The sequence below is a fragment of the Puma concolor genome, chromosome E2 (assembly GCF_028749965.1).
Source record: "Puma concolor isolate L17-30 chromosome E2, mPumCon1.1.hap2, whole genome shotgun sequence".
NCBI lineage: Eukaryota > Metazoa > Chordata > Mammalia > Carnivora > Felidae > Puma > Puma concolor.
In genome coordinates, this window is record NC_141681.1 from 17,406,476 (window position 1) to 17,434,026 (window position 27,551).

The window sequence follows — 27,551 nt, forward strand, 5'->3', positions numbered from 1 at the left end:
AGCCCCATGCTCAAAATGATCCCAAAGTGGACATTTAGAGAACTCTATTCCTCTGAGCACAGTGCTTAGTTCAGGGAAAGCCCTTAGTCCTGGAAAGGCTAATCAAATTCCATAAATAAAGGTTTGGAGTCCAAGGTCTCCCTTCATTTAAAGATTTAAACCTGTGACTGTCTGTGGCCATCCACATGTTTCCTTGTTACTGGTAGGAAACTGCCTGAAAATGGAGCTAAAACACTGAAAGATGCTGAAAGATATGAATTAAAAAAAAAAATTATTTGAGCCCCTGGCACAAGGAGGGCCTCTGGACTTGCCTGGTACATATGATAATAAATTTCCCTTTGAACTTCAGCTAGTTAGAATAGGGTTACACTACTAGCAATCAAGAACAATCTGATTAATAAAAAAATAAAATAAAATAAAATAAAATAAAATAAAATAAAATAAAATAAAATAAAATAAAATAAAATAAAGTAACTCTTGGGGCGGCTGGGTGGCTCAGTTGGTTAAGCCTCCGACTTCAGCTCAGGTCATGATCTCATGGTTCTTGAGTTCAAGCTCTGCATTGGGCTCTGTGCTAACAGCTCAGAGACTGGAGCCTGCTTCAGATTCTATGCCTCCCTCTCTCTGCCCCTCCCCCACTCATACTCTGTCTCTCTCAAGAATAAATAAACATTAAAATTTTTTTTTTAAATTAAAAAGAATAAAATTCTTGGAGCACCCTGGGTGGCTCAATCAGTTGAGCATCCGACTTCCACTCAGATCATGATTTCATGGTTCATGAGTTTGAGCCCCTCATCAGGCTTGCTGCTGTCAGTACAGTCTGCTTCGTATCCTCTGCCCCCCTCTTCCTGCCCCTCCCCTACTCACGTTCACTCTCTCAAAAATAAATAAAACATTCAAATAAAAACCACAATGAGGTACCACCTTACACCTGTCAGAATGGCTAACATTAACAGCTCAGGCAACAACAGATGTTGGCGAGGATGCAGAGAATGGGAAACTCTTTTGTACTGCTGGTAGGAATGCAAACTGGTGCAGCCACTCTGGAAAACAGTATGGAGGTTCCTCAAAAAATTAAGAATAGAACTACCCTATGATCCAGCAATTGCACTACTAGGTATTTATCCAAAGAATACAGGTGTGCTGCTGTGAAGGGACACATGCACCCCAAGGTTTATAGCAGCACTATCAACAATAGCCAAAGTATGGAAAGAGCCCAATGTCCATCAACAGATGAATGGATAAAGATGATGTGGTATATATATACAATGGAGTATTACTCGGCAATCAAAAAGAATGAAATCTTGCCATTTGCAACAATGTGGATGGAACAAGATGATATTATGCTAAGCGAAATTAGTCAAAGAAAGACAAATATCATATGACTTCACTCATAGGTGGAATTTAACATACAAAATAGATGAATATAGGGGAAGGGAAGCAAAAATAATATAAAAATAAGGAGGGAGATCAAACATAAGAGACTCTTAAATATAGAGAACAAACTAAGGGTTGCTGGAGGGGATGTGGGTGGGGGGGTGGCTAAATGGACAAGGGGCATTAAGAAAGACACTTGGTGGGATGAGCACTGGGTGTTATATGTAGGGGATGAATCACTGGATTCTACTCCTGAAGCATTATTGTACTATATGCTAACTAATTTGGATATAAATTAAAAAATAAAAAGTAAAATACATGGGTGCCTGCTGGCTCAGTAAGTTAAGAGTCCGACTTCAGCTCAGGTCATGATTTCAGGGTTTGTGAGTTTGAGCGCCGCATCAGGCTCTGCGCTGACAGCTCAGAGCCTGGAGCCTGCTTTGGATTCTATGTACCCCCTCTTTCTCCGCCCCTCCCCCACTCATGTTCTGTCTCACTCTGTCTCTCAAAAATAAACAAATGTTTAAAAAAAATTTTTAATAGAAATAAAAAATAAGCAAAAAATAAAGCATTAAAAAATAAATAAATAACATGATCTCAGGGTCATGAGCTTGAGCCCCACATTGAGCACAGAGTTTACTTAAAAAAATAATAAAATAAAATAAAATAAAATAAAAAGGTCTGGTTAGTGCACATGCCTATGGCTAGCCTCCACAGTCACACAAGTGCACACTGACAGCCAGGATCCCCACAGCTGCTCACGTGCCCAAGGTCGGCCCCAACCCCTACTGCTGGCTCTAGCCCTCACCATTGAGTGTGTGTCTGCAACAGGCCCCTGACACACCCAGGTCTCTACAGCTAGTTCCCACTGCTGTGTGCATACCACCAACTGTGACCACCACCGCTGCCACCCTAGTCTTAGCCACTGGAATTGGAGGCACCGCTGAGGACCTCAATATCCCTTGGGACCACTGCAGACCCCTCATAGCTCTCACCAAGGATCATGCAGTTGATGTGGAGGACTCCAGTTGCCTGAGCCAATGAGATACCACATACCTCTGGACCCAGGGCAACCACTCACCCCCACACTGAGTACCTTGTCACCACCAGACCCAGGGCCTTCCACCTACAGGTGAAGGTCTTTCCTTAAAGTCCATAAAGTCTAAAAGACGTGGCTGCTTCTTCAAATGTGAAGACACCTATGCCAGGCTATAGGGATCATAAAGAATCAGGGAAACATGACACCAATAAATGAAACAGTAAATTTCTAGTACCTGACCCCCAAAAAATGGATATACACTAACTGCCTGATAAATAATTCAAAATAATTGTTCTAAGATGTTCAGAGAGCTTTAAGAGAATACAGATAAATAATTTAACAAAATCAAGAATACAATACAAGAACAAAATAAAGGTTCAACAAAAATATAGAAAACATTTTTAAAAAATACAACTTTTGGAGCTGAAGAATACAATGAATAAAGATTTTGATAGAGAGTTTTCAGCAGCAGACACAATCAAACATAAGAAGGAATCAGTTAACTTGAAGACAGATCATTTGAAATTATCCAGTCAAAGGAGCAAAAAGAAAAAAGAATGAAAAGGAATGAAGAAAGCCTAAGGGATTTACAGGATACGATTAAAAGAAACAACCTATGTATTATGGGAGGCCCAGAAGAAGAAAGAGAGAAAGGGGTGAAAAGTTTATTTAAAGAAATAATGGCTGAGAACTTCCCAAATCCAGGGAGAGATCTGGGCATCCAAGTTCATGAAGATCATACGTCCCCAAACAAATTCAACCTAAAGAGGTCTTTCCCAACACACATTATCATAAACTGTCTAAAAGACAAAGAGTGAATTTTAAAGCAGCAAGAAACAAAAAAATACTTCACATAAAAGGGAAACCCCCCCATAAGGCTATCAGTGGATTTCTCAGCAGAAACTCTGCAAGTCAAGAAAGAACAGGATGATACATTCAGTGTTCTAAAAGACAAAAGCTGCCAGCCAAGAATACTTTACCCAGTAAAGATGTCCTTCAAAAATGAATGATAGGTAAAGACTTTCCCAAACAAACAAAAGCTGAGGGACTGTAACAACCAGTAGATCTGCCTTACAGGAAATGCAGGCTGAGAAGAGTTCTCTTGTTTTTTGCAGGAGAGGAGGCTTTATTTCACTGGAGGGGTGGGGAGGAAGAACCTGGGTACAGGGGAGCAGGTGGACAGGGTGGGTGGTGCTGAGAGGAGTTCTTGAAGCTGAAATGAAAGGACTCCAATTAGTAACATGAAAACATGAGAAAACAGAAAACACACCAGTGAAGATGAGGATATAGTCAAATTCAGAAATACTCTAACACTGTAATGTGAGTATTAATTACTTAACTCAGGCAAAAGATGTAAAGCGTAACACTAAAAACATAAAATGTTGGAGGGGGAGCAAAAGGGTGGTTTAAGCAAATGAAGTTGTAGTTATCACCTTAAAATAGACTATTAAATTTTACATAAGTCTCATGGTAACCACAAAGTAAAAATCTAAAAAAGATACACAAAAGATAAAGAGAAGGAAATCAAAGAATTGTCTGACTAAAATGGGTACATCAGCAAGTATATTATCGTCCACTTTTGCAGATGAGGAAAGAGAGGATGTTAAAGTAACCAGGTCTGTCTGATTGTACAGGCTGCACTATTAAAACACTATGCTCTTCTGCCCTGCTAATATGACAACATGACAACATATTTCCAGTGGTTTCTACAAATATGACAACAACAACAATAACAACAATAATATGTAATTATGGAAAAACTGAAAACCATAACAAGAAAATGCAATATACTACTCATTATCATGACTCAGGGACAACCACTGTTAATAATTTGGGGTATTTCTTTCCAAGCTTTTTTTCTGAAGCATTATCTAGTAACATTTCAGATTAATACTTAAGTATTTCATTTTAATACTTAAACTAGTATTTGGTATTTCTTATTAAAAACCACACATCACTGTTCAATATATAGCAAAACAAAACCCACCCCTGAAAAGGTTAAACTGTAAGGAGAGGGTAATACACAAATTGAGGGACTCATTTGCAAACCAGCCTATATTTACACCAAATACAGAAGTTACTCAAAATACAGAAATTTTAAAAACATTCAGAATCAACTAAAAGGTCAGCACAGTTTGCATAAGATCTCTCAGCAAAACAAATCTGAAGTTACCTGCATTCCTGGAAAGAACCTTAAGTAAAACACAAAATTATTAGAAGTTTCCAAAACATGGCTTTGCAAATTTTACTCATGCAATAAGTGCTCATTATTGAGTGCTATTCTGGCACTCAGGTGCCTTGGAATCCAAAGAGGAACAGTACAAAACCTCTGCCCTCTAGGAACCTTCCTTCAACTGTGGGAGCCTGAAAATAAACAGAGACTAAATGATACATTAAGTACAAGAATAGACCACGTGTCAAACACTTGAGTATAACTGCCCTGAGGGTCAAGGTCCTCTCAAAAGCTCCTGCACTGAGACCCAAAGGATGATGCAGACAACAGAGGGAGGACACAGCAAGCAGAGAGAAAATATATGCAAAGGTAGCAAGGCATGAGTAAGGATGGCACAGCAGAGGAATCATCACTCTGGCTAGTGATCAGGTGGTATGCAAAGAAGCTGGAAAGGTGACCAGAAACTAATGAGCCTCTTAGGCCATTTGCAAAACTGACTAACCAATTAGATTTCTTTGAAAAAAGAATGGATGATCTGGATGACACCCAAGTTTATGACTAGGCCACTGGGACGATGGGAGCATCTGCTAAACTCCTACAAAAGAAGAAAATCTGAGAAGAAAAATGTCAAATTCAATTCCATCCTGTTCAACTTGAAATGTTATGGGACATAAAACACCTGATGGAGAGATCCCATAGATAGAAGCTGTCCTGATCTGGAATTTAGCAAAGAGTTTTAAGCTTAAAGTATTTTAATAAACTGCCTACCATCATCAACCAGATTATGCAAGACTGTAGGAAATTCATACAAAATTCTTAGCAACAGGGTGCCTCACCTAAGTTTTCCATAGAAATTAGACTTTTTCCCTCTCACCCAAGATACACTACACTCAGTTTCTACATACTGCTTTCAATAAGGAAAAGAAAGTGTAGGGTTTGGGGAATACAATTGCTACTAACATGGGGGTCACAAACTTAACTCACATTTAACTTGATGCTCAAATGTTCAGGAAACCGTACTCTTATTTTTGTCCCTAATGAGCCTTCCTTCACAAGCCTCCACACGCTGGTTAACATGGAAAAAAATAACTTTTTAAAAATTAAATGTCCAAACTGGTTTAAGTTAAACAATCCCTTTGGAATAGTTTCCATCTTGTAGCCAGTGTTCTCCTTAGCCTCCCTTCTCCCCCTAAGAAGGCTGGCATATGAATGGAGGTGCGGGGTACATGTGACTCTGGGGCAATGGAAGAAAGGGGGCTAGTCCTTACGCTGTCCTTGGATGTATCCTGGCCAGTGTCTGCTGGCCTCTGGTACAATGTTTCTTATAGCTGTGTCACTGAGGGCCATGGTGGCCTTCACAGCCATTCCATGGCTGAAATATTTGGGACCCTTTCTTGTGGCTAGGCTGCCCTGGGAGTGCTCCCAAGCCAACTGGCCTCACCTCAGCGCCCCTGAGGTATTTCTGTGACTATGGTTAGGGCTGGCTCAGGTATTCTGTGCTGTGGGATTTAGTGCATAGCAGAAATATCCCCCCATTATAGCCATCTCCTTTTGCTACTTGTGGGTCCTCTGTCCATGCCTCACCAGAACCAAGAGTAGCACAGGCAGCCAAACCTGAAAGCCTTCATTCCACTGCCTTCACCTTTGCTATCAAATCAATGTAGTTACACACAGCTAGATGCAGGGCAATCTACGATCTCCCTGAGTCCCAAAAAGACACAAGATAGGAAATCTTCCTTGCCCTCTTGTACTCTCACTCATCCAAAACACCTCCCACTCTGAAAGACAATGAGACAAAGCCCAAAGAAGGGAAAACTGAAAAGCATCTAACCACCTTGTCCATGTTCTTCCTTCACTTCCCTTGGCAGGAAAATGACTGGGGTTTTCTTTTACCTCCTTTACATTCATACCTTCATTCTTCCTGTCTCTGGATAGGTCTTAATGGCAAGCAGAGCATTTCCTTATACTACCACAGGACCTATGGCTCTGTGAACTGAGATCTCCAACCTAGTCTGAAACAAAGAGTAAAAAATTTAGAAAAATTATCTCTCAAGACAATGCTCTGGCTTGAGAAGCAATTAACTTATTGAATAACCCAACTGTGTATGTGTCAGAAGCTAAATATTACCTCTTGTTCTCTGACTTACTTCTCCTTGACCCACACCCTCTCCACAGATGGACGCTTCCTAAAATCTAGAGCAAATGTTTTGTATGGAAAAGGCAAAGACAGAAAGGACATTAATAATTTTCCAAAGACTACCTCCATTGCACACACACAATGGCCTCCATTAGAATAGACAAGTTCATTATAACATAATCACAGTCCAATGCACATAGACACATGCACGTACATGCCCCTCCAATGCTTTCTGCCTTTGTATATATTATTTCTAAAAGTCTTACTTTTTCATTCCCGGTTTTCTTGTTTGTCGTCAACTTTGATTAATAAAGTACTAGAATTTTTAAATTATTTTCTTTCTTTTATTATGGGATGACAGAAAAATCTAAAGTCCTCCTCTTAGGAAAATATCACAATTTTTTTTCAAATGACCAACAGAGGCCTTGAGCTATGTATCTAATTTGTAACAAAAAGAGAGCTATTTTTAGGCAGTATTTGCTGAATACATAATACCATCCTATACACACATATAATTACTGCTCATTGACCATTGAATTCTACTTCTTATTGCAGGAACCCAGGACTTTACTATGTTTCTCCCACCCCAAGTATTTCTCAGGACCCCAGGGATGTTGTATATGCACACAGTGAGCCTGTAGTATCCTTGGTTTTATTTCTTCCTGCTCTGACCCGTCTGTTGTGTATCTCCACATCCACTAGGTCTGCTGACACTGCTGATACCACCATCTTCCAGAGACTCCAGTGTCCTGCTGACACCATTGCTCAAATATCGGTGTCTCACCGGGCCAAACCTGAAGAGTGGGTGGAAGGGTTCTCTTGATGTTTTGGGGTCACACTCTGTTAGAGAAATACTGTAAGCAGTACCACTACTTGTGCATAAATGTCTCACAGAGCTTTTATGAAACAACTCTTCCAATTTTCTCATAAAATTTATCCAACATGGCTTTTTGGCCTCAGATATGAGTCCAATGAGGGCTGAACTGAGAGTCAAATCTGAGTGGCAGATTCATACTATCTCAAGAATCACTGGTCTTTCTCCAAAGACTAAGTCTTAGTAGTTGGGTTGAACTGGTCTATCCAACTCTTTTTTTTTTTTTTTTTTTAATTTTTTTTTTTTTCAACGTTTATTTATTTTTGGGACAGAGAGAGACAGAGCATGAACGGGGGAGGGGCAGAGAGAGAGGGAGACACAGAATCGGAAACAGGCTCCAGGCTCTGAGCCATCAGCCCAGAGCCTGACGCGGGGCTCGAACTCACGGACCGCGAGATCGTGACCTGGCTGAAGTCGGACGCTTAACCGACTGCGCCACCCAGGCGCCCCTGGTCTATCCAACTCTTAAGAAGAATCCCACTGCAGGGGCACCTGGGTGGCTCATTCACTTGCAAATCCTACTTTGGCTCATGTCATGATCTTGCAGTTCATGAGTTCGAGCCCTGCATCAGGCTCGCTGCTGTCAGCGCAGAGCCTGCTTTTAGATCCTCTGTCCCCATCTCTTTCTGCCCTTCCCCACTCTTACTCTCTCTCAAAAATAAACATTAAAAAAAAAGAAACTTACCATTGCAGGTTTCTCAGTGACATATGCAAGTAGAGTTCAGTGGACCTCCCCAGGTTTGCCATACATTCCCAAATGTGTCTAAACCCCAGTAATGAATATAGCTTAGGCTGAAGGTGGTAAGTCTACTATATATATATTTTTTTCTTCCAAACCTAGTAAGATGATAGAGACCGTAAAGTTCAAAGTATTGCTGCCATGTTTGCAGGACCATTGTTCCATGATCTGGAATTAACAAAAATAAAATCTCTTTCAAAATACTAGGGTCTGTGGGAGCTATCCCCCAAAATTGAAAGAAAAGATGTGAACAAGATGGCAGTATAAAAATTTCTAGCACTCATTACCTCCCAGAAACATCAACTTGAATAACTATCCACATGTAAAAAAAAAAAAAAAAAAAAAAAATACCTTCACAAGAGACAAAAATTCAAGGTAAAGGATTACAGCACTTGGGTAGAGCACAGAAATACGAAAAAATGTATTGAAGAGAAGGGGAAAGTTTCACATGACTCCTGTTACCTCTCCCCCAAGCCTGGGCAGCTTAAAGGAGAAGAGACATCCCTCCAGTGGGGGAAGAAGAATAGAGTAGGCACTCAATTTCACCATGGACCACAGCACCAGGCCTGAACCAACAGGCCAAATCCTGCAAACCCAGGCTCCCAACCCACCCTGGCTTCAGCTGATTCCCATGGCCCCAGGTAGCCCCTATGACCCCAGGCTCCCAGGAGGCACCCATGAACTCAGGTTCCAAAAGGACTCCCACGAACCCAGGCTCCTGGCCAATCCCAGAGCAAGACCAGCTCCTGTGACTCAGGTCCCCAGCCCATCCCAGCACCAGTCCCCTGCTGAACTTGATCTATATTCTAGATGAAATGGACCTAACAGACACATACAGAACATTCCACCCAATAGCAACAGAATACAGATTCTTCTCAAGGGCATAGGAAACATTCTCCAGGACAGATCGTAGGCTAGATCACAAAACAAGCCTTAGCAAATTAAGAACAGTGAAAGCATACCAAGATTCTCTTCCAAACACAATAGTATAAAACTAGAAATCAATAAAAGGAAGAAAACTGGAAAATTCACCAACATTTGAAATTAAACAACATCCTCCTGAACAACCAATGGCTCAAAGGAAAAAATTTTTAAGAAAGAAATCAAAATATATATTGAAATACATGAAAGTAGAAACACAATCCCTTGTGTTGTACGAAAACCTATGCAATGTAGCAAAAGCAGTTCTGAGAGGGAAATTTATAGTGATAAATACCTACATTAAGAAAAAAGAAGTATCTCAAATAACAAGCTAACTTTACACCTCAAGAAATTAGAGAAAGAACAAACCAAGGCAAAAATTAGCAGAAGAAAAGTAACAAGAAATAGAGACAAGAAAAACAATAGAAAAGATCACTGAAACTAACTTATTTTGTAAATGATAAACTAAATTGACAAACCATTCACTGGACTAAGGGAAAAAATAGAGAAGAATCAAATAAATAAAATCAGAAATGAAAGAGGAGAAGTTACAATTAATACCACAGAAATATAAAACATCATAAGAAGCTATAGGAACAATTACACACCAACAAATTGGATGACCTAGAAGAAATGGATGAATTCCCAGAAACATACCAAGACTGAATCATGGGGGCACCTGGTTGGCTCAGTCAGTAGAGCATGTGACTCTTGATCTCAGAGTTGTGAGTTCAAGCCCCAAGTTGGGTATAGAGCTTACTTAAATATATATATGTACATACACACATACGTACATGTATGTACATATGTATGTATATGTGCGTGTATATTATATATATAATATACACACGTACACGCACCTGGGTGGCTCAGTTGGTTAAGTGTCTGACTCTTGATTTCAGCTCGGGTCATGATCTCACAGTTGTTGAGTTCAAGCCCTGTGTCAGGTCCCATGCTGACAGTGTGTGAAGCCTGTTTGGGATTCTCTCTCTCCACCCCTCTCACTCTCTCTCTGCCCCTCCTTCATTTGTGCCCTCTCTCTCTCTCTCTCTCTCTCAAAATAAATAAATGAACTTTAAAATATAGAGTAAAAACTTTGGTTTATGTGTATAATTCATTCCGGGAACATGCTTGTAATCCAAAGCATTCATATATCAAAGCGAATTTCCCCATAAGAAATAATGGAGGGGCACCTGGGTGGCTCAGTCAGTTGAGCGTCCGACTTCGGCTCAGGTCATGATCTCCTGATTCGTGAGTTCAGGCCCCGCATCGGGCTCTGTGCTGACAACTCAGAGCCTGGAGCCTGCTTCGGATTCTGTGTCCCCCTCTCTCTCTGCCCTACCCCTGCTTGTGCTCTGTCTCTCTCTATCTTTCAAACATGAATAAACATTTAAAAAAAAAGAAAGAAAGAATGGAAGCTCAGATGATTCATTTCACAACCTAAGTATATTCATATAAAAATGATTACAATACTGTAACATTATAAAAAGAAAAAAGAAAATACAAAATATAAGGGAAAATAAAGAAATTAACCTGCACTTACTTTTAATTTTAAATTTTTTAAATGTTTATTTATTTTTGAGAGAGAGACAGAGCATAAGTGAGGCAGGGACAGAGAGGTAGGGAGATACAGAATCCAAAGCAGGCTCCAGGCTCTGAGCAGTCAGCACAGGGCCCAATGCAGGACTCGAACAAGATCATGACCTAAGGTGAAGTTGGATGCTTAACCCACTGAACCACCGAGGTGCCACTGCACTTACCTTTGAAAACCTTCATGGCTGGTATGAGGGAGACGAGAGAAGGGTTATTGTGCAGGACAACTTTCACTATCACTAACAGATGTTGACAACAGTACAGTATTAATAAACTCCTGTCATATACTGTATTTAATGTAACTGGCAATAAGGCAGCAGAGAAAATGGTCTATATCTGCAGGCAGCCTGACCTAGAATGCAGCAAAACGTTTCTAAGATTACTCTTGTTTGGAAAAGCAAAGGACTATTCTTAGGTGCTTACAAGTAACAAAAAATATACTAGTGCCAGTTGTGGACACCTTCCAACATTCTGAAAAATCACTGACTTCTGCCAAATACCATGGCCTGAGACCGAGCATCCAAGCATGAGAAACAATCACCCACAATCCCACAGCCAGCGAGCAAGAAAGAGAGGAGAACCATTGGCTCAGTTGTGATCACGTGGCATTCAGTGTCACATACTACTCATATTGCAAGACATTGTTCATTTATCAACTTAAAATGTATTAGAAATGCTTGCTCATCTTGCAGAACACTCTCAGAACAAGTTATGTGCAATCTAAGGCCTTACTGTATATATAAAGAAAAAAAAAGACTGCATCATGAAGAAAGAGAAAATCTGAACAGAGTAATAACAAATAAGAAGATTGATGCAGTAATCAAAAACCTCCCAACAAAGAAAAGTTCAAGACCAGATGGTTTCACTGATACCATCACTGACTTCTACCAAGCATTTAAAGAAATATTAATGCCAATCTTTCTCACCCTCATCCAAAAACTGAAGAGGGAACACTTTTAATTTTATTACCCTGATATCAAACCCAGACAAGAATAATACAAGAAAACTATAGGTCAATATCCCTGATAGATATAGATGCAAAAATTCTCAGCAAAAATACAACAAACTGAATTCAATGGCACATTAAAAGTATCAGACACCACAATCAAGTGAGATTTATACATGAGATGCAAAGATGTTTCAACACACACAAAAGAATAAATGTGATACACCACATTAATAAATTAAAACCACATGATCATCCCAGGGACGCCTGGGTGACTCAGTCAGTTAAGCATCTGACTCTTGGTTTTGGCTCAGGTTATGATCTCACAGTTTGTGGGTCTGAACCCTGCATCAGGCTCTGCACTGACGGTGCAGAGCCTGCTTGGGATCCTCTGTCTCTGTCTCTCTCTGCCCCTCCTCCCCCCAAAATAGAAAAATAACTTTAAAATATATATATATGATCATCTCAATAAATCAGAAAAAGTATTTGACAAGATTCAACACCATTTCATGACTGAAACTCTCAACAAATTCAGTATAGAAGGAACATACATCAACATAATAACTGACGTACATGACATGCCCACAGCAAACATCATACTCAATGGTGAAAAGTTAACAGCTTTCCTTCTAAGATCAGGAACAAGACAAAGGGGGCCACTCTCAGCATCCTATTCACACAATACTGGAAGTCCTGGCCAGAATAATTAGGCAAGAAAAAGAAAGAAATTGTATCCAAATCAGAAAGAAAGAAAGAAAGAAAGAAAGAAAAAGAAAGAAAGAAAGAAAGAAAGAGAAAGAAAGAAAGAAAGAAAGAAAGAAAGAAAGAAAGAAAGAAAACTGTCTCTGTTTGCAGACGATCTTATATATAGAAAATCCTAAAGACCACCAAAATATTGTTAGAACCAATAAAAAATTCAGTAAAGTTGCAACATACAAAATCAGTTGGGATTCTGGGGCTCCTGGCTGGCTTAGCTGGTAGAGCATGTGACTCTTGACCTCAGGGTTGTGAATTCAAGCCCCATGTTGGGTGGAGCCTATTTCAAAAAATAAACAAATAAAAACACACTTATTTTAAAAAATCAGTTGGGATTCTATACACTAACCACAAAATATCTGGAAAATAAATGTTTAAAAAATCCCATTTACAATAGCATCAAAAACTATAATATACTTAGGAATAAATTTAACCAAAGGCAAAAGATCTATACACTGAAAATTATGACCCTGATGAAAGATTAAAGATGAAACAAATAAATGGAAAGTTATCCCATGCTCATGGATCAGAAGAATCAATACTGTTAAAATGTCCATACTACCCAAGCCATCTATAGATTCTTTGCAATCCCTACCAAAATTCCAATGACATTTCTCACAGAAAAAGGAAAAACAATCCTATAATTTGTATGGAACCACAAAAGACCCCAAATAGCCAAAGCAATCTTGGGGGTGGGGGGAGCTGGAGCCACCCTATCTACTGATTTCAAACTTTATTATAAAGCTATCATAATTTATTATAAAGCTACCATATGCCAGTATGGTACTGGCATAAACACAGACACACACACCAAGAGAAGAGAATGAGAGCCAGAACAGTCTGAGTGAGAGTAAGAATACTCAATAGGGAAAAGATAGTCTCTTTATTAAATGGTGCCGAGAAAACCAGATATTCACATGCAGAAGAATGAAACTGGACCCCTATCTTACACCATTAATAAAAATTAACTTGAAATGGGTTAAAGATTTTCATGTAAGACCTTAAGATGTAAAATTCCTAGAAGAAAACATAGGAGAAATAGATCCTTGACATTGATCTTAACACTATTTTGTACATGCCACCAAAAGCATAAGCAACAAAAGCAAAAATAAATGTGTGACTATATGAAACTGAAAACCATCTGTACAGCAAAATAAGCAACCTAGGGAATGGAAAAAAAAAATATTCTCACACCCTATATCTAATAACGGGTTAATATCCAAAATATATGAAGAACTCATACAACTCAATAACAAAAAATAATAAGTATTTTTTTAATGGGCAGATCAGGATACACATTTTTCCAGAGATACAAATGGCCAACAGATACATAAAAAGATGCTCAGCTCAACATCATTAGTCATCAGGGAAATGCAAATCAAAACCACAATGAGGTATCACCTCACACCATAATAAAATGGCTATTATTAAAAAGACATGAGATAACAAGTGTTGACAAGGATGAGGAGAAAAGGGAACATTTGTGCACTGTTGATGGGAATGTAAATAGGTAAAACCACTATGGAAAAAAGTATGAAGATACCTCAAATAACTAATAGAACTACAATATGATTCAGCAACCCACTTCTGGTATGGATACAGAAGAAATGAAATCACTATTTCAAAGAGATGCCTGTACCCCTATGTTCACTGTAGCATTATTCACAACAGCAAGTTATAGAAACAACAGAAATGTTCATTAATGGATGAATGGATAAAGAAAATGCCATATATATGTGTGTCTACGTATACAGATTTACATATATATACACATATACATGTATGTGTATATGTATATATATGTTTATATATATATGTATACATATACACATATATATATATATTTCAGTCATAAGAAGGAAATTCTGCCATTTGCAACATGTATGGACCATGAGGGCATTATGCTAAGTGAAATATATCAAGAAGATAAATACTGTATAATCTCGCTTATATGTGGAATCTTCAAAGGTTGAACTTACAGGAAGAGTGAGTAGAATAGTGGTTGCCAGAGATAGAAAGGGCTGGAGAAACAAGATGTTGGTGAAAAAAGGGAAAACTTCCAACTGTAAGATAGGGATCTAATGTACACTATGGTGACTATAGTTAACAGTACTGGCTTATGTATTTGAAAGTTGCTAAGAGAGTAAATCAGAAATGTTCTCTCCACTGCCCCCCACACACAAAAGAGAATTATGTGAGGTGATGCAGGTCTTAACTAACTTTATTGTGGTAATCATTTTGCAATATATATGTGTATCAAATCATGTTGTACACCTTACAATTACACAATGTTATATGTTAATTATGTCTCAATAAATCTGGAAAAAGAAGAATTTAACATTTTTTAAAAAAAGAAAAACAAAGAGGATCAAAGGAGAGGAAAATGTATTATCCTTAAGCTCTCATCAGGTTAAGTCTAGAATTTAGTGAACATTCTGCATACCTCTGAATGAATTCAGCACCCAGTAGTGGCTACAGTATCAAATATTTCAAGTCAGTTCCATTTAAAAAAAAAGGAGGGGGGAGAGCAACACAGAAAATACCTTCCTTATGATTTCAAGGCATCTTCTTTAAATTCTACATATTTCAGTTTTTTTATACATAAAAAAAAAGCTTTCTTAAGTCTCCAATTCTTTTTTTTTTTCTTAAGGACTTTTATTGTTTTTTTTTAATGTTTATCTTAGAGAGAGACAGAGTGTGAGTAGGGGAGGGGCAGAGAGGCAGAGACAGAATTCAAAGCAGGCTCCAGGCTCCAAGCTGTCAGCACAGAGCCCTGACTTGAATGCACGTGAGACCATGACCTGAGCCAAAGCCAGACACTTAAACAATTGAGCCACCCAGGCACACTTTGAGGCTCCAATTTTTAAGCCTTATTTGACACGAGAAAAATCAAAATCAATCTTTGATCTTCTGATATCTATTAATTTTTTTGATTTTTTAAAGTTTACTTATTTGTTTTTGAGAGAAAGAGAGAGAGAGAGAGAGAAGGAGGGGCAGAGAGAGGGAGAAAGACAGAACCCCAAGCAGACTCTGAACTGCCAGCACAGAGCCCCACATGGGGCTCGAACTCATGAACCACGAGCTCACGACCTGAGCCCAACCAAGAGTCAGACGCTCAACTGACTGAGTCACCCATACGCCCCACTATTATATTTTTAATTGCAAAATTGGGGGGAAGGAATCTTTCCAAGTTCTTTCCATAACAGATACATGTCTATCCTGTGTTGAACAACATCATAGAAGAGATGAAACAAGAATATCTACTTTGTAATTTTTTTTTAATGTTTATTTATTTTTGAGAGAGAGAGAGAGCAAGTGGGAAAGGGCCAGAAAGAGAGACATAGGATCCGAAGCAGTCTCCGTGCAGTGAGCACAGAGCACATGGGGCTCCAGATCATGACTTGGGCAGATACCAAAGAGTTGGCTGCTTAATCCACTAAGCCACTCAGGAACCCCAAGAATATCTACTTTAAAACAGGCACTAAAACCCCTCAAGCATGCTTTACCACATCACACAATGGGGACTGACTTACATTTTCTTAATCTTAAAGTTCTGTTTTCTCAAGTAGTAGCAATTACTATTAACCAAATCACAAATATTAAAACAAATGAAAATGCAAAGCAATGTTCCCAAAAGTAGAAAGAGTACATTTAATGAATTTAATGGGTAGGACCCAGAAAAGAATACTCAAAGCTCCCCGATTATACTGGAAGGAGGCCAAGATTCAGAGCAAAAGGCTCCGGGTTATTCTTCAGAGAGGTCAGATCCTCTAGAGCTATGGGGAAGGTAAAAGTTGTTTAAAGACAGGGCAAACAATAAGCAAAGCATTCAAGTCGCTTAGGTATTGTTTTTGTTTACACATACAACTCAGAATTAGAAACGTAAACTTGCACGAAATTTAAATAATTTGCCTTTCTGCAAACATGCGTGTCTTCACCTGCTACATTATCCTTAGTCTTTTTTTCTTTCCTAGCTAAATATCAAAACATATTTCGTATTACTTTTCAGTTACTTCAACCCTTACCTAAGCTTTTATGTGAAAAACAACCCGAATGGTCTGACTCAAGGCACAAATTGAACTTTTCTAGCCCCAGTTAAATGGTAAGCAATATAAACAGGTGGAAAAATAAAAACAGGTTGATTATCGGCAAAGTGTCCACAGTAAATATTAAGGGGAAATTCCCCAACAATAAAAAATGAGATAAATTTACCAAACCCACTTTAAGAATGTGCCCTCATGTTAGAGATTCATCCCTTCTGAGGTCTTGTTTTGTTTTGAAGTAAGCTCTACACCCAATGTAGGACTTGAATTCCCACCCTTAGATCAAGAGTTGCAGGCTCTACCAACTGAGCCTGCCAGGCATCCCTAGAGATTTAGAGTTAAATTCTGGAGAATTCTGACATGAAACAAAGGTGAACATTTTCTGGGTGGTGGAGATATGAATTACTATTTTTTTCTAGTATTTTTTTCTGCAGTCTTCAGACAGCGTAAGGGTTGGGGGAGGGTGTGAACTGCGAAGGAACTAAAGCGAAAGGCCGCTGCAAGTGACAGCGCAGGCCCAATACCAGGAGGTCAACCTTTTTCTCAGTCTCCAGTGTGCCTTTAGCTTCGAAGACCAGGAAATCTCCCAGCGAGTCACCCAAGGCGGGCCCCACCTGCCCCCGGTCTTCCCCGTCCTCAAGATGGCAGCTGGCGCGAAAACCCGGGGCTGCGCGCGGGGCACTCTGGGAGCGGAAAAAGGGAATCGTGGCGGCGGCCGAGCCGGAAGAGGAGGAGCCGGGCCTGGAGGATCCGCGAGAGTCCCTGAGGCTGCCGGTGTTTGCGGGTCGCGAGGAGCGGGGCCTGCCGGGCGGCGTGTGTCGCGATGCCGGAGCTGGCTGTGCAGAAGGTGGTAGTTCACCCCTTGGTGCTGCTCAGTGTGGTGGATCATTTCAACCGGTGAGCGGGTGCGCGGGGCGGCCTATCGGGATCGCCGCTGCTGAGTCACTGGCACGCTGGGACGGCGCGGCGGCCGCGGGGGTGCTGATGGGCCGGGGGTGGCACTGACTCGCCCAGGGGCCCGGACCACCCTCGGATCACGAAGCCTAAATCACCCAGCATCTTCCCCCCGTCCCCATCCGGCACTCCGCGGTCCGGACTGCCCCTTCCTTTTACCCAACTCCGTACGCTGCCAGAATATGGGGGCAAGCTTCAGTTGGCCCTGATCCCCCAGGCCTCGTGCCCATCTGTCACTTCGTCCGCCCCTTTTCACCAGAAAGACTCGGTGCCTCGTAGGAAAACGCTGCAGATTTGTGCTTCTGTGCCTCTGAAGGCTGTCACCAAAATTCTGGTCTCAGTACCCTGAAGGGCTCCCGGGGAGAGCTGTGGTTTCAAAACAGGAATCTGTTTTGATGGGAACTTAAAATGTAGATTAGTTGTCAAGTGTTTCTTTTAAAAATAAGAGCATTTAGGAGATTTGGGCATTAATGAATAAAGATAAAACATTCCACAAATGTTTCTTCCGCCTTCGCTTTGCTTGTTTTGGAGCTGTTCGTCCTGCTGGACCTGTTACACGTGTTCATAACTTTTACAAGATAATTACTTGAATTGGCAAGTGTAAAGACAAAGTCAGTTGTTGAAGCACCTATTCTCCTGCAACTTGCCTTGTACAACTCCTCATTCAGCCAGAGCTAAAACAAAACAAAACAAACAAAACCCTCAAGACTCCTTAAGGCTTGGGGTCCCCAGTTCCACTGCTTTGTAGAGCCCTCAGTCTAACAGGATATGAGGGCATTCCCACTGTACAGTAGTTACTATTTTTCTCCCATAGGAACTAGAGGTGCTAAGGGGGTGCTAATTTCAGTTCTGTTCAGATGACATGGTGCAGACACTACTGGCTGCTGTCATAACAGATGTAGGGTTTTAAAAACCATGGGTTTTTGTAGACCAAAAGAAAAGCACATGGTGTGGAAGTTTCCTTGCAAGTGTGGAAATTCAGTGCCTGAGATCTCCCAAAAATTCAGAATCACCAGGGATATAGAATCCTTAACTTGGTTTGACCCAAATCCCAAATTTGGTAAGCATTTATAAAGTTGCGGAGCCGTGGGGCACCTGGGTGGCCCAGTCAGTTGGGCGGCACCGACTACACCTCAGGTCATGATCTCACAGTCTGTGAGTTTGAACCCCGTGTCGGGCTCTGTCCTGAGAGCTCAGAGCCTGGAGCCTGCTTCGGATTCTGTGTCTCCCTCTCTACCCCTCCACCGCTCACACTCTGTCTCTCTCTGTCTCTCTCAAAAATAATAAAAAATAAAAGATTTTTTTCCAAGTTGTATGTTTAGAAAAATTAATACATTAAATACAGTGACTGTTAAGGAATTGTGGTTCGTTTCACATTGGCGTGACCTTTGTCTTTCCTTTGAACATGAAGTTGTTTTGTGTCTGTGCCTCACATTTGCTAGCGGTTAAAGGAGAATCCTATGTGAAGATCTCATTGAAATGAGATTGTATAACTGAAACACTTGTAGCTCCTGAAGACAAAAATCACTGGGGCGCCTGGGTGGCGCAGTCGGTTAAGCGTCCGACTTCAGCCAGGTCACGATCTCGCGGTCCGTGAGTTCGAGCCCCGCGTCGGGCTCTGGGCTGATGGCTCGGAGCCTGGAGCCTGTTTCCGATTCTGTGTCTCCCTCTCTCTCTGCCCCTCCCCCGTTCATGCTCTGTCTCTGTCCCAAAAATAAATAAAAAACGTTGAAAAAAAAAAAATTTAAAAAAAAAAAAAGACAAAAATCACTGAGGAGGTTTGACAGGTAAATAGAAATGCTGAAGTAAAATCTTTCTCACTTGTTCAGCCCTCCTCTCAGTGTAATTACGTCACCAGCTCACATCTGACCTCTGCCTGATTAAGCCATTCACAGAGACCAGATGGCACACACATTAACTCAGGGTCAGAACCCAGTGTCTGAGCCCCTAGATGGTACAAAGAATTGTAACTTCTAGTGGGGCTTGTCCTCGTGGGCTAGATAATCCAGAGAACAGTTGGCGCACCAGACCATAAAAGTGGTTCTACGTTAGCATCTTTATCTCCGAAAATATTTGAGGATCGAGAAGATGGGAAAAGTTTAAAGGAGAAAGCTGCAAAAGAAAAAGTGAAAGGTGGTAGCATAACTGAAATGTATTTTTCAAACACCAACCAAATAACATTTTAAAACTCTTAACGATCTGGGGAGTTTTTATTTTCTCCATTTTCATTTCTCCATTTAAGATGAATAACTGCAAACTTTATAAAGTTTGAAATGTTAACAAGCATGTTATTTCTTAGAAATAACAAGTGGGTAAAAAATGCCAGTGTACAAAGTTCGTGAATTACCTATTATATTCATTAAGTTTTAATATTAGGGACTAACCTAACACATTTGTTTACTGGGATTAGATCGCAGGTAAACTAACTTGTATCTATACCATTGATATTTCCTGTTGAGTATCCGATTGTTGGCTTTACCTCTCTGTGTGCCTGTCAGACTGACCTTCTGCTTTCTCCCTCAGAATAGGCAAGGTTGGAAACCAGAAGCGTGTCGTTGGTGTGCTTTTGGGGTCATGGCAAAAGAAAGTACTTGATGTATCCAACAGTTTTGCAGGTACAAGACAACTTTTACATTTTTCTGAGCGTGGTTAAAATGTCAAACAGCTTTAAAATAAAAAAAGAAGCCCTCATGGTTTCCATTTTTACTACAACCCAGAAATTCAATGGCAGAATTGCTAAAGTATAGAAAAGGGAGGCTAAAGAGTACTCACTAAGCTGAATAGTAAATATTTTAAATTTCCTGACCAGAGAGTCTCCATTGCAACTGCTCAGCGCTGCTACTGTAGCAGAAAAGCAACTGTAGACAGTATGTTGACAAAGGGGTAGCTATATTCTAGCAAAACTTTATAAAAGTAGGCAGCTCTGATGTCGTAACCTTGCAATCCCTGTAAACTGTTAACCATGGTCATGGGTTGGCAAGGGGAAGATGGAGAATATTACCTTTTACTCAGCATCATGAATCTTTACAAGAATGTATCCAGGGGCTTCTGGCTGGCCCAGTTAGTTGAGCGTCTGACTCTGATTTCAAGTCAGGTCATAATCCTAAGGTCATGGGATCTATCCCCACATCTGGCTCTGGGCTGAGCCTGGAGCCTGCTGAAGATTCTCTCTCTCTCTCCCTGGGCCCCTCTCCCCTGCTGGCATCCATGTGTGCACTCTCTCTAAAATTAAAAAAAAAGAATGTATCCATGTATTTTATGATTAACAACAAAGAACAAAATAATTGGTCTGGAATAAACTGTAGACCTGAGGTCCCAATCTCCAGTATCTGAAAGGACTGAGCAGTAATGTTATTTGTTAAAGGGAAATATTGGGAAGTGATAGGGCTTTTAGCAGACTGATGAGCTTGTGTCCCTGTTAAGGTGGGGACAGGAGGGTCCTCTGTCTGGCTCTAGCCAGTTATTGCCAGGTCTTTCAGTTTCAAGAGAAGTGGAAGTCTGGATTTATATATGAAATCTCCCAGTTTTTAATGACAGCAACTTAAAAAGTAATTTTAATGCTGTGTTGAACAAGCCAAACATATCGATCAGATGTGGCCTTGGGTCTCCAGCTGTAACATATGCCCTAGAGTTCTGTCTAGCACCCTAAACTACATCTTACTTATTTTTTCTCCGTAGTACCTTTTGATGAAGATGACAAAGATGATTCTGTCTGGTTTTTAGACCATGATTATTTGGAAAACATGTATGGAATGTTTAAGAAGGTCAATGGTATGTCTTGATTGATTGATTTTTTAAAGAAGGTATTGATTTATATCTGTGTGTATTTGTATATGCATGCCCAGCTACATGCCCCTGGTGTGCTGTGGTTTTTTTTCCTTTTCTACGTATGTATTCCCTTCTCTTTGTTTAATGTCAAGGGCTCTTTCACTTGGCTAGTCTTAAGTAAGACTAGTGGTAGTAAAGGAATGAGGTGGAATAAATGAGAAATTAGAGTAGCAATTTAAGACCAGATAGACAGGCCTAGGTTTTGGGTAAGAGATCTAGCCCTCTGCAGCAGAAAAGTGAAGCACTATCAAATGAAATCCACCTGCCCCTAGAGCTTAAGTACCACCACGGTAAATCTCTCTCTGTCACGTGTCATCTTTGTTTTATTTCCTTAGAGCAACCACATAGCTCTTAGAGCTCCCCCCACAGCTCACGGTTCTGTGTGACAGAGACTTGCGTTTGTTTACATATTGCCTTGGAATTGTTTTCTAGTTTCATGTGTGACTGGCCTCAACTAGTCTGAGATGTGGGTGTCTCTGGATTTCCCTCACTGCTTATTTTCTGAGAATTCTATTCCTTTTAGATTTCACAAGTATGTCAAGGCTTAAAATAGGTGTCTGGAATTTTGAAAAAGATAGAGAACATAAGAACTAGAGATCTTACCATCCTTTTGGAGGGAACTCTATATAGATCTTCATGTAACAGTTCAAAACCATTAATGTTTTCCTTCCCAGCCAGAGAAAGAATCGTTGGGTGGTACCACACAGGTCCTAAACTACACAAGAATGACATCGCCATTAATGAACTTATGAAGAGATACTGCCCTAACTCAGTAAGTTCGCTCTGTCTTTAAAACTCTTGAGTGAGGGGCCCCTGGGTGGCGCAGTCGGTTAAGCGTCCAACTTCAGCCAGGTCACGATCTCGCGGTCCGTGAGTTCGAGCCCCGCGTCAGGCTCTGGGCTGATGGCTCGGAGCCTGGAGCCTGTTTCCGATTCTGTGTCTCCCTCTCTCTCTGCCCCTCCCCCGTTCATGCTCTGTCTCTCTCTGTCCCAAAAATAAAAAAAAATAAAAAATAAAAATAAAAAAAAAAACTCTTGAGTGATATTCCTTGCCTGCTAACTTATGTAAGCATTTGGATTTGGATAGCAAATCATTTCACTGCTTTTTTCTCTATAAACTGCTTGTGTTGATTGGTAGCATTTTCTTTTCTTTCTTTTTTTTTAGTTTGTTAATTAATTTATTTTGATAAACACTGTCAGTGCAGAGCCTTACTCAGCTGGGGATGGATGGGGTGGGAGGGTGAGATCATGACCTGAGCCAAAATCAAGAGTTGGACACTTAAATGAACTAAGCCACCCAGGCATCCCGAATTGGTACTGTTTTCTACAGTTTACACTAACCCAAGATACTTATAAGTAACAGTAAACGTGTGCTAAGTGCTTAATCCTCCCAATAGCTATATGGGGTTGTTACCCTCTTTACAACAAGAAAAGTGAGGTTCATAGTGGTTAGTAAGGTCTCATACATGTTGGGGATGGGACCAAAATGTTGCCTGTCTTGATTCGGACTTTCTTAGACTTGATAACCGCACTGTACTACCTCTCAGCTTGTTAATGGGTGGGGGCGAAGAGCAGAGAAAATGGTGGGATCATGTGAAATGTAGACTCATTTCTGCTGAAAACTCCAGCTCATGTCTGGTTGAATGAATGAATAGCTTTAGTAATCCTCATCAGAAGGATGGCTGTGATTATTCCTTATGCTTGGTGTGAGCTGGTTTGCTAAAGTGTGTTTTTCTGCCAGGTACTGGTCATTATTGACGTGAAGCCAAAGGACCTGGGACTGCCCACAGAAGCATATATTTCAGTGGAAGAAGTTCACGATGTAAGTCATCTGGCTATGAGCCTCGGAGATTAGATTTTTTGCTTATTGGACTATTCAGATTTTTTGTTGTTTTAATCCTTTCTCTCTAACAAGGAGTAGTTTGTTGATATCTGTCAACAGTTTGATACTATGTTTCTTTCCCCCTTGAGTTTTTGAATCGGCAGATTTTAGAAATTGACAGGACCATACAAATCTAAAATCCCCTTTTACAAATGAAATTGAGGCCCAGAGTCCTCCTCATACATTTGTCCAGAGATGTTGACAGCACGGTTAAGTGCAAAGCCTGGTGAGTTTCGTCTTAATCTAATGTAGTTTCCACTGTTCTGCTCCCCCTGGGCCAGCATTGCTTTCTCCTTGAGGATTTTCCTTCCCTGTGGACAAGATAGAGGTTTTCTAATAGAGTGAGTCAGAGCTGCCTGGAGCTAGATGGCAGGACCCATCTGTGTGATTTGACGCCTGAATGTTCCACTCCACAGCATCCAATACCTGCTGTATGGTCCATTAGCTTGCGCTTCAGGTGTAGACACGAAGAGGTACCAGAAGATAGCTTTTCCCTATTTCCAAGAAAACTAAACTCTGATTCTAGGGTAGCACGTGGTGTGAAAATATATGTGTTTTGTTGTGAGCATAAAGTTTTGCACTTGAACTCAATCTTGAATTTCCAAAGTCAAAAATCTAAAGGATAAAGTCTGGATTTAGATAGGTAGTCTTTATCCTTATGTCCAGCTATTAAATCAGGAAAAAGATTTTAGGTTAACTCCCTGCAGATGTTCCTTGCACTGAGCTCTGTCCGCCTGTTTCTCTTTTTGCCTTGCCACTAGGGAGCTTAGGTGAAGATTTATTGCCTTGTTGAAATAAGGCTTTCATCCTTGGTCTGATACGATTTTTAAGTTAATTTTACCCTGCCCTTTCCAAAAAGAGTTAGAAGTTCTTACACCCATACACACACACAAAAGCAAGATTTTTCAATAAGGGATGAAAGGGACATGAAGGCCATAACAGAAGATGAAGCCAAGGGAAAATGAGCACCTGGAAAGCCGTGCCATGAAGTCCTGGCCATTCTAGCTTCCAAAGTAAAGACATAAATGGCATTTGCAGGATTCACACTGTCCTGGATAAAATAATTACTGCTAACATTTACACCACTTAATACAAGTTAAGTGACTTTCCCAAGGTCCCACCTCTCCCATAGAACCCAGGCTGTCTGGCTGCAGAATGTGCCCTCACTGCTATGCCCTCCTGCCTTGGCAGACACTTCATAGCCTTTACAGAAGATGTACAGCCTCTTCTCTGGCACAGGGTCTGTGGAAAGTTGCTCCGCAGCCCCATCAGGAGGTCCCCAGGTGATACAGTGAACCACATCCCTGGACAGATCTTTGATTAATTCAGGCCACCGGAAAGCTGGTTCTGACTGCATTGTTTTGGTGCTCTGGCATCACTGGATCTGAGGGACACTAGAACGTTAAAAGATTATCTGACATGAGCTTGTTTCCAGTACAGGTATTGTGTATACTGCCTATTCTAGAAAGGATTATATGCTTTAAGAATCAAGTTAATCAAGACTTCCTCGAGTGTCCATCCCCACAGTAGTCTTAAGGGATTGTCAAGATTTTCTGCGGAAACACTGGGCAGGGCCATTTGTAATGTCAGCTTAGAAGATGAAGCTTTCAAAGCAAACTCCCCCATTTCTGCCGGCACATGGAAACCTAGTTAGTACTGTACCCGTGAGGTGATTTGACTGAAAGCAGAGGAACCAAGGTGTGAGAAGGAATGGGTGTCATTGTGCTTGTAAGCAAATAACCAAGGTTAAGCCTCCTCTCCTAGGATGGAACTCCAACCTCAAAAACATTTGAGCACGTGACCAGTGAAATTGGAGCAGAGGAAGCTGAGGAAGTCGGAGTGGAGCACTTGTTACGGTGAGCCTCAGGATGGCGTCAGAGTCATGAGTGGCCCGAGAGGCTCTGTCAGGAGTAGAGAGATCTGGGCTCTAGGCCCTGAACATTTCTAGGGTGTCTTGAGTCACGATTTATGATTGTGGGTAATACATCTTGTTGGGCAACTGCAGTATTGACGTGACAGGAACAGATGTGTGAAGATGTGCAGATGTGTGCTCTTGCTGTGCGTGTGGTTCTCGGGGAAGGTAGCCTGCCGACAATCTATGTGTGAGGATGGATTTTTATTTTAAGATACTGTAACCCTCACTTAATTCAAAAGGGTCATAGTTTTTCTCAAATAAGATTCCTTCCAGTTCAAAATTGAGTCCTGACTGATTTAGGCTCCTCACAACATCATACAGATGAGGATGGAGAAAATGGCACCCTTTTCATGGAAGTTGAAATAGATAGTTTTTTGTTTTTTTTTTTAAGTGAAATGGTTTCATTTTTAGTTCTCTCCTGTTTTTTGAGAAATGCCTTGTGATGAGAAAGATAAAATGTATGCCTCCAAATAAAAACAAAATTAAGGCACTTTATCTTGATAGAATAATGAAGTAACATTTTTCTTTTGAAAACCTGCCCCTCCCCACGAAGCTGGGTGTTTGCCTGGATTCTGAGACGCTGTTTGATAATACAGTGCACTGATGCTTTTGCCTGCCTTCTTGTTACAGAGACATCAAAGACACTACAGTGGGCACTCTTTCCCAGCGGATCACAAACCAGGTCCATGGTTTGAAGGGACTGAACTCCAAGCTTCTGGATATCAGGAGCTACCTGGAGAAAGTGGCCACGGGCAAGCTGCCCATCAACCACCAGATCATCTACCAGCTACAGGACGTCTTCAACCTGCTGCCGGATGTCAGCCTCCAGGAGTTTGTCAAGGCCTTTTACCTGAAGACCAACGACCAGATGGTAGTGGTGTATTTGGCCTCGTTGATCCGTTCTGTGGTTGCCCTGCACAACCTCATCAACAACAAAATTGCCAACCGGGATGCAGAGAAGAAAGAAGGGCAGGAAAAAGAAGAAAGCAAAAAGGATAGGAAAGATGACAAAGAGAAAGAAAAAGAGAAGGAAAAGAGTGACGGAAAGAAAGAAGAGAAAAAGGAGAAAAAATAAAACATGTAGCTTTTTAATTTGTAAATTAAAATCTTATAAACTAACTCAGTGTGCCACTAGAGGGTTCTTTTTACTTTACGTGCTTGTTAAAAGCTGTACTGCTGAGAGCTCTCTGCCCCAGGTCACTCTTGCTGCAACGTGGAAGGGAGTGCACAGAGGCACTGAGCTCGCACCTGAACCGCAGCTTAGGCTGCCGTGTGTGTGGGACACGCTAGCTCAGGCTTCCGGTCATGTGAGAAAAGTGAGGAGAGGTAAACGGAACATTATTGGTACTCTTCACTCTTACCTATAAAAGTGGAAGTTGAATTTTCCCCATCTTAAAAGACTCTTGGGGTCTGTTTCTGGCAGTTTGCAAAATTGCAAAACGGAATGCATGAATTCCAGAAGTGCTCTGCCTTAGAACACCCTGAGTCCTGACCCTCTGAACTCTGTACCCTCAGCTCTGGCATTCTCAGGGCTTGGGATCCAGCCCCGAATATTGTTTACCTTTGAAGACACAATTAAATGACTTGGTTTTTAAGTCTGTGTTCTAGTCGTTTTTGATTCTGGGAGTGGCAGTTGTCTCACAAGCAGCCAAGACTTCCTTTTTCATTGAAGTTGCCTTAAAGAGTTATTTTAGGGACGCCTGGGTGGCTCAAACATTTGAGCATCCGACCTCAGCTTAGGTCATGATCTCGTGGTTCCTGGGTTCAAGCCCTGTGTCGGACTCTGTGCTGACAGCTCCGAGTCTGGAGCCTGCTTCAATTCTGTGTCTTCCTCTCTCTCTGCCCCTCCCCTGCTTGTTTTCTGTCTCAAAAATGAATAAACCTCAAAAAGAATTTTTATTAAGTTATTTAAGACTTGGAATCTTTCATGAAAGAGAGTCTCATTTGTTTAAAAACATCCTGATGGTGTGAAGAGCTCTCAACAGCCCAGAAGACCTGTGTCCTAGTTTGTGCCTCAGGTTTGTCATCTGTCAAGTCCCTAGAGCAGTTCTTCATAAGGGGCATGGTTACTGCGGTAGGTGCAGGTACATTAGACCACAAGGTTAGGGGTGGGGGGAGGTTACTGAGGATGGAACAGTTTCCCCAAAACAAGTGCTCAGGGCTCAGAACAAATAAGGTACTTAATCATTAGACCTACAGTAGGTCCTTTCATATTAATTTCCTTTCTTAAGCACTTAGAACTTACGGGTTCTCTTATGTGCTAAATGGACTGTCAATGTTCAAAGATTTAAGAATATAATAAAATGGCACTAAAACTAAGTCAACTGAATCTCAGAAACCACTTTCCGGTGTTCTAATGTCTCAAAAAGTTACCA

General features: G+C 40.9%; 1 protein-coding gene across 1 annotated transcript; it reads left to right on the plus strand.

Moving 5' to 3' along the window:
• Positions 1–17,317: 17,317 nt before the first annotated feature.
• PSMD7 (proteasome 26S subunit, non-ATPase 7) lies at positions 17,318–26,771 on the plus strand. The gene is made up of 7 exons (XM_025920616.2): positions 17,318–17,495; positions 20,076–20,167; positions 21,231–21,323; positions 22,055–22,152; positions 23,121–23,201; positions 25,026–25,117; positions 25,807–26,771. The coding sequence occupies exons 1-7, from the start codon at positions 17,422–17,424 to the stop codon at positions 26,249–26,251; spliced, it is 975 nt and encodes a 324-aa protein (XP_025776401.1). The 5' UTR covers positions 17,318–17,421; the 3' UTR covers positions 26,252–26,771.
• Positions 26,772–27,551: the final 780 nt, after the last annotated feature.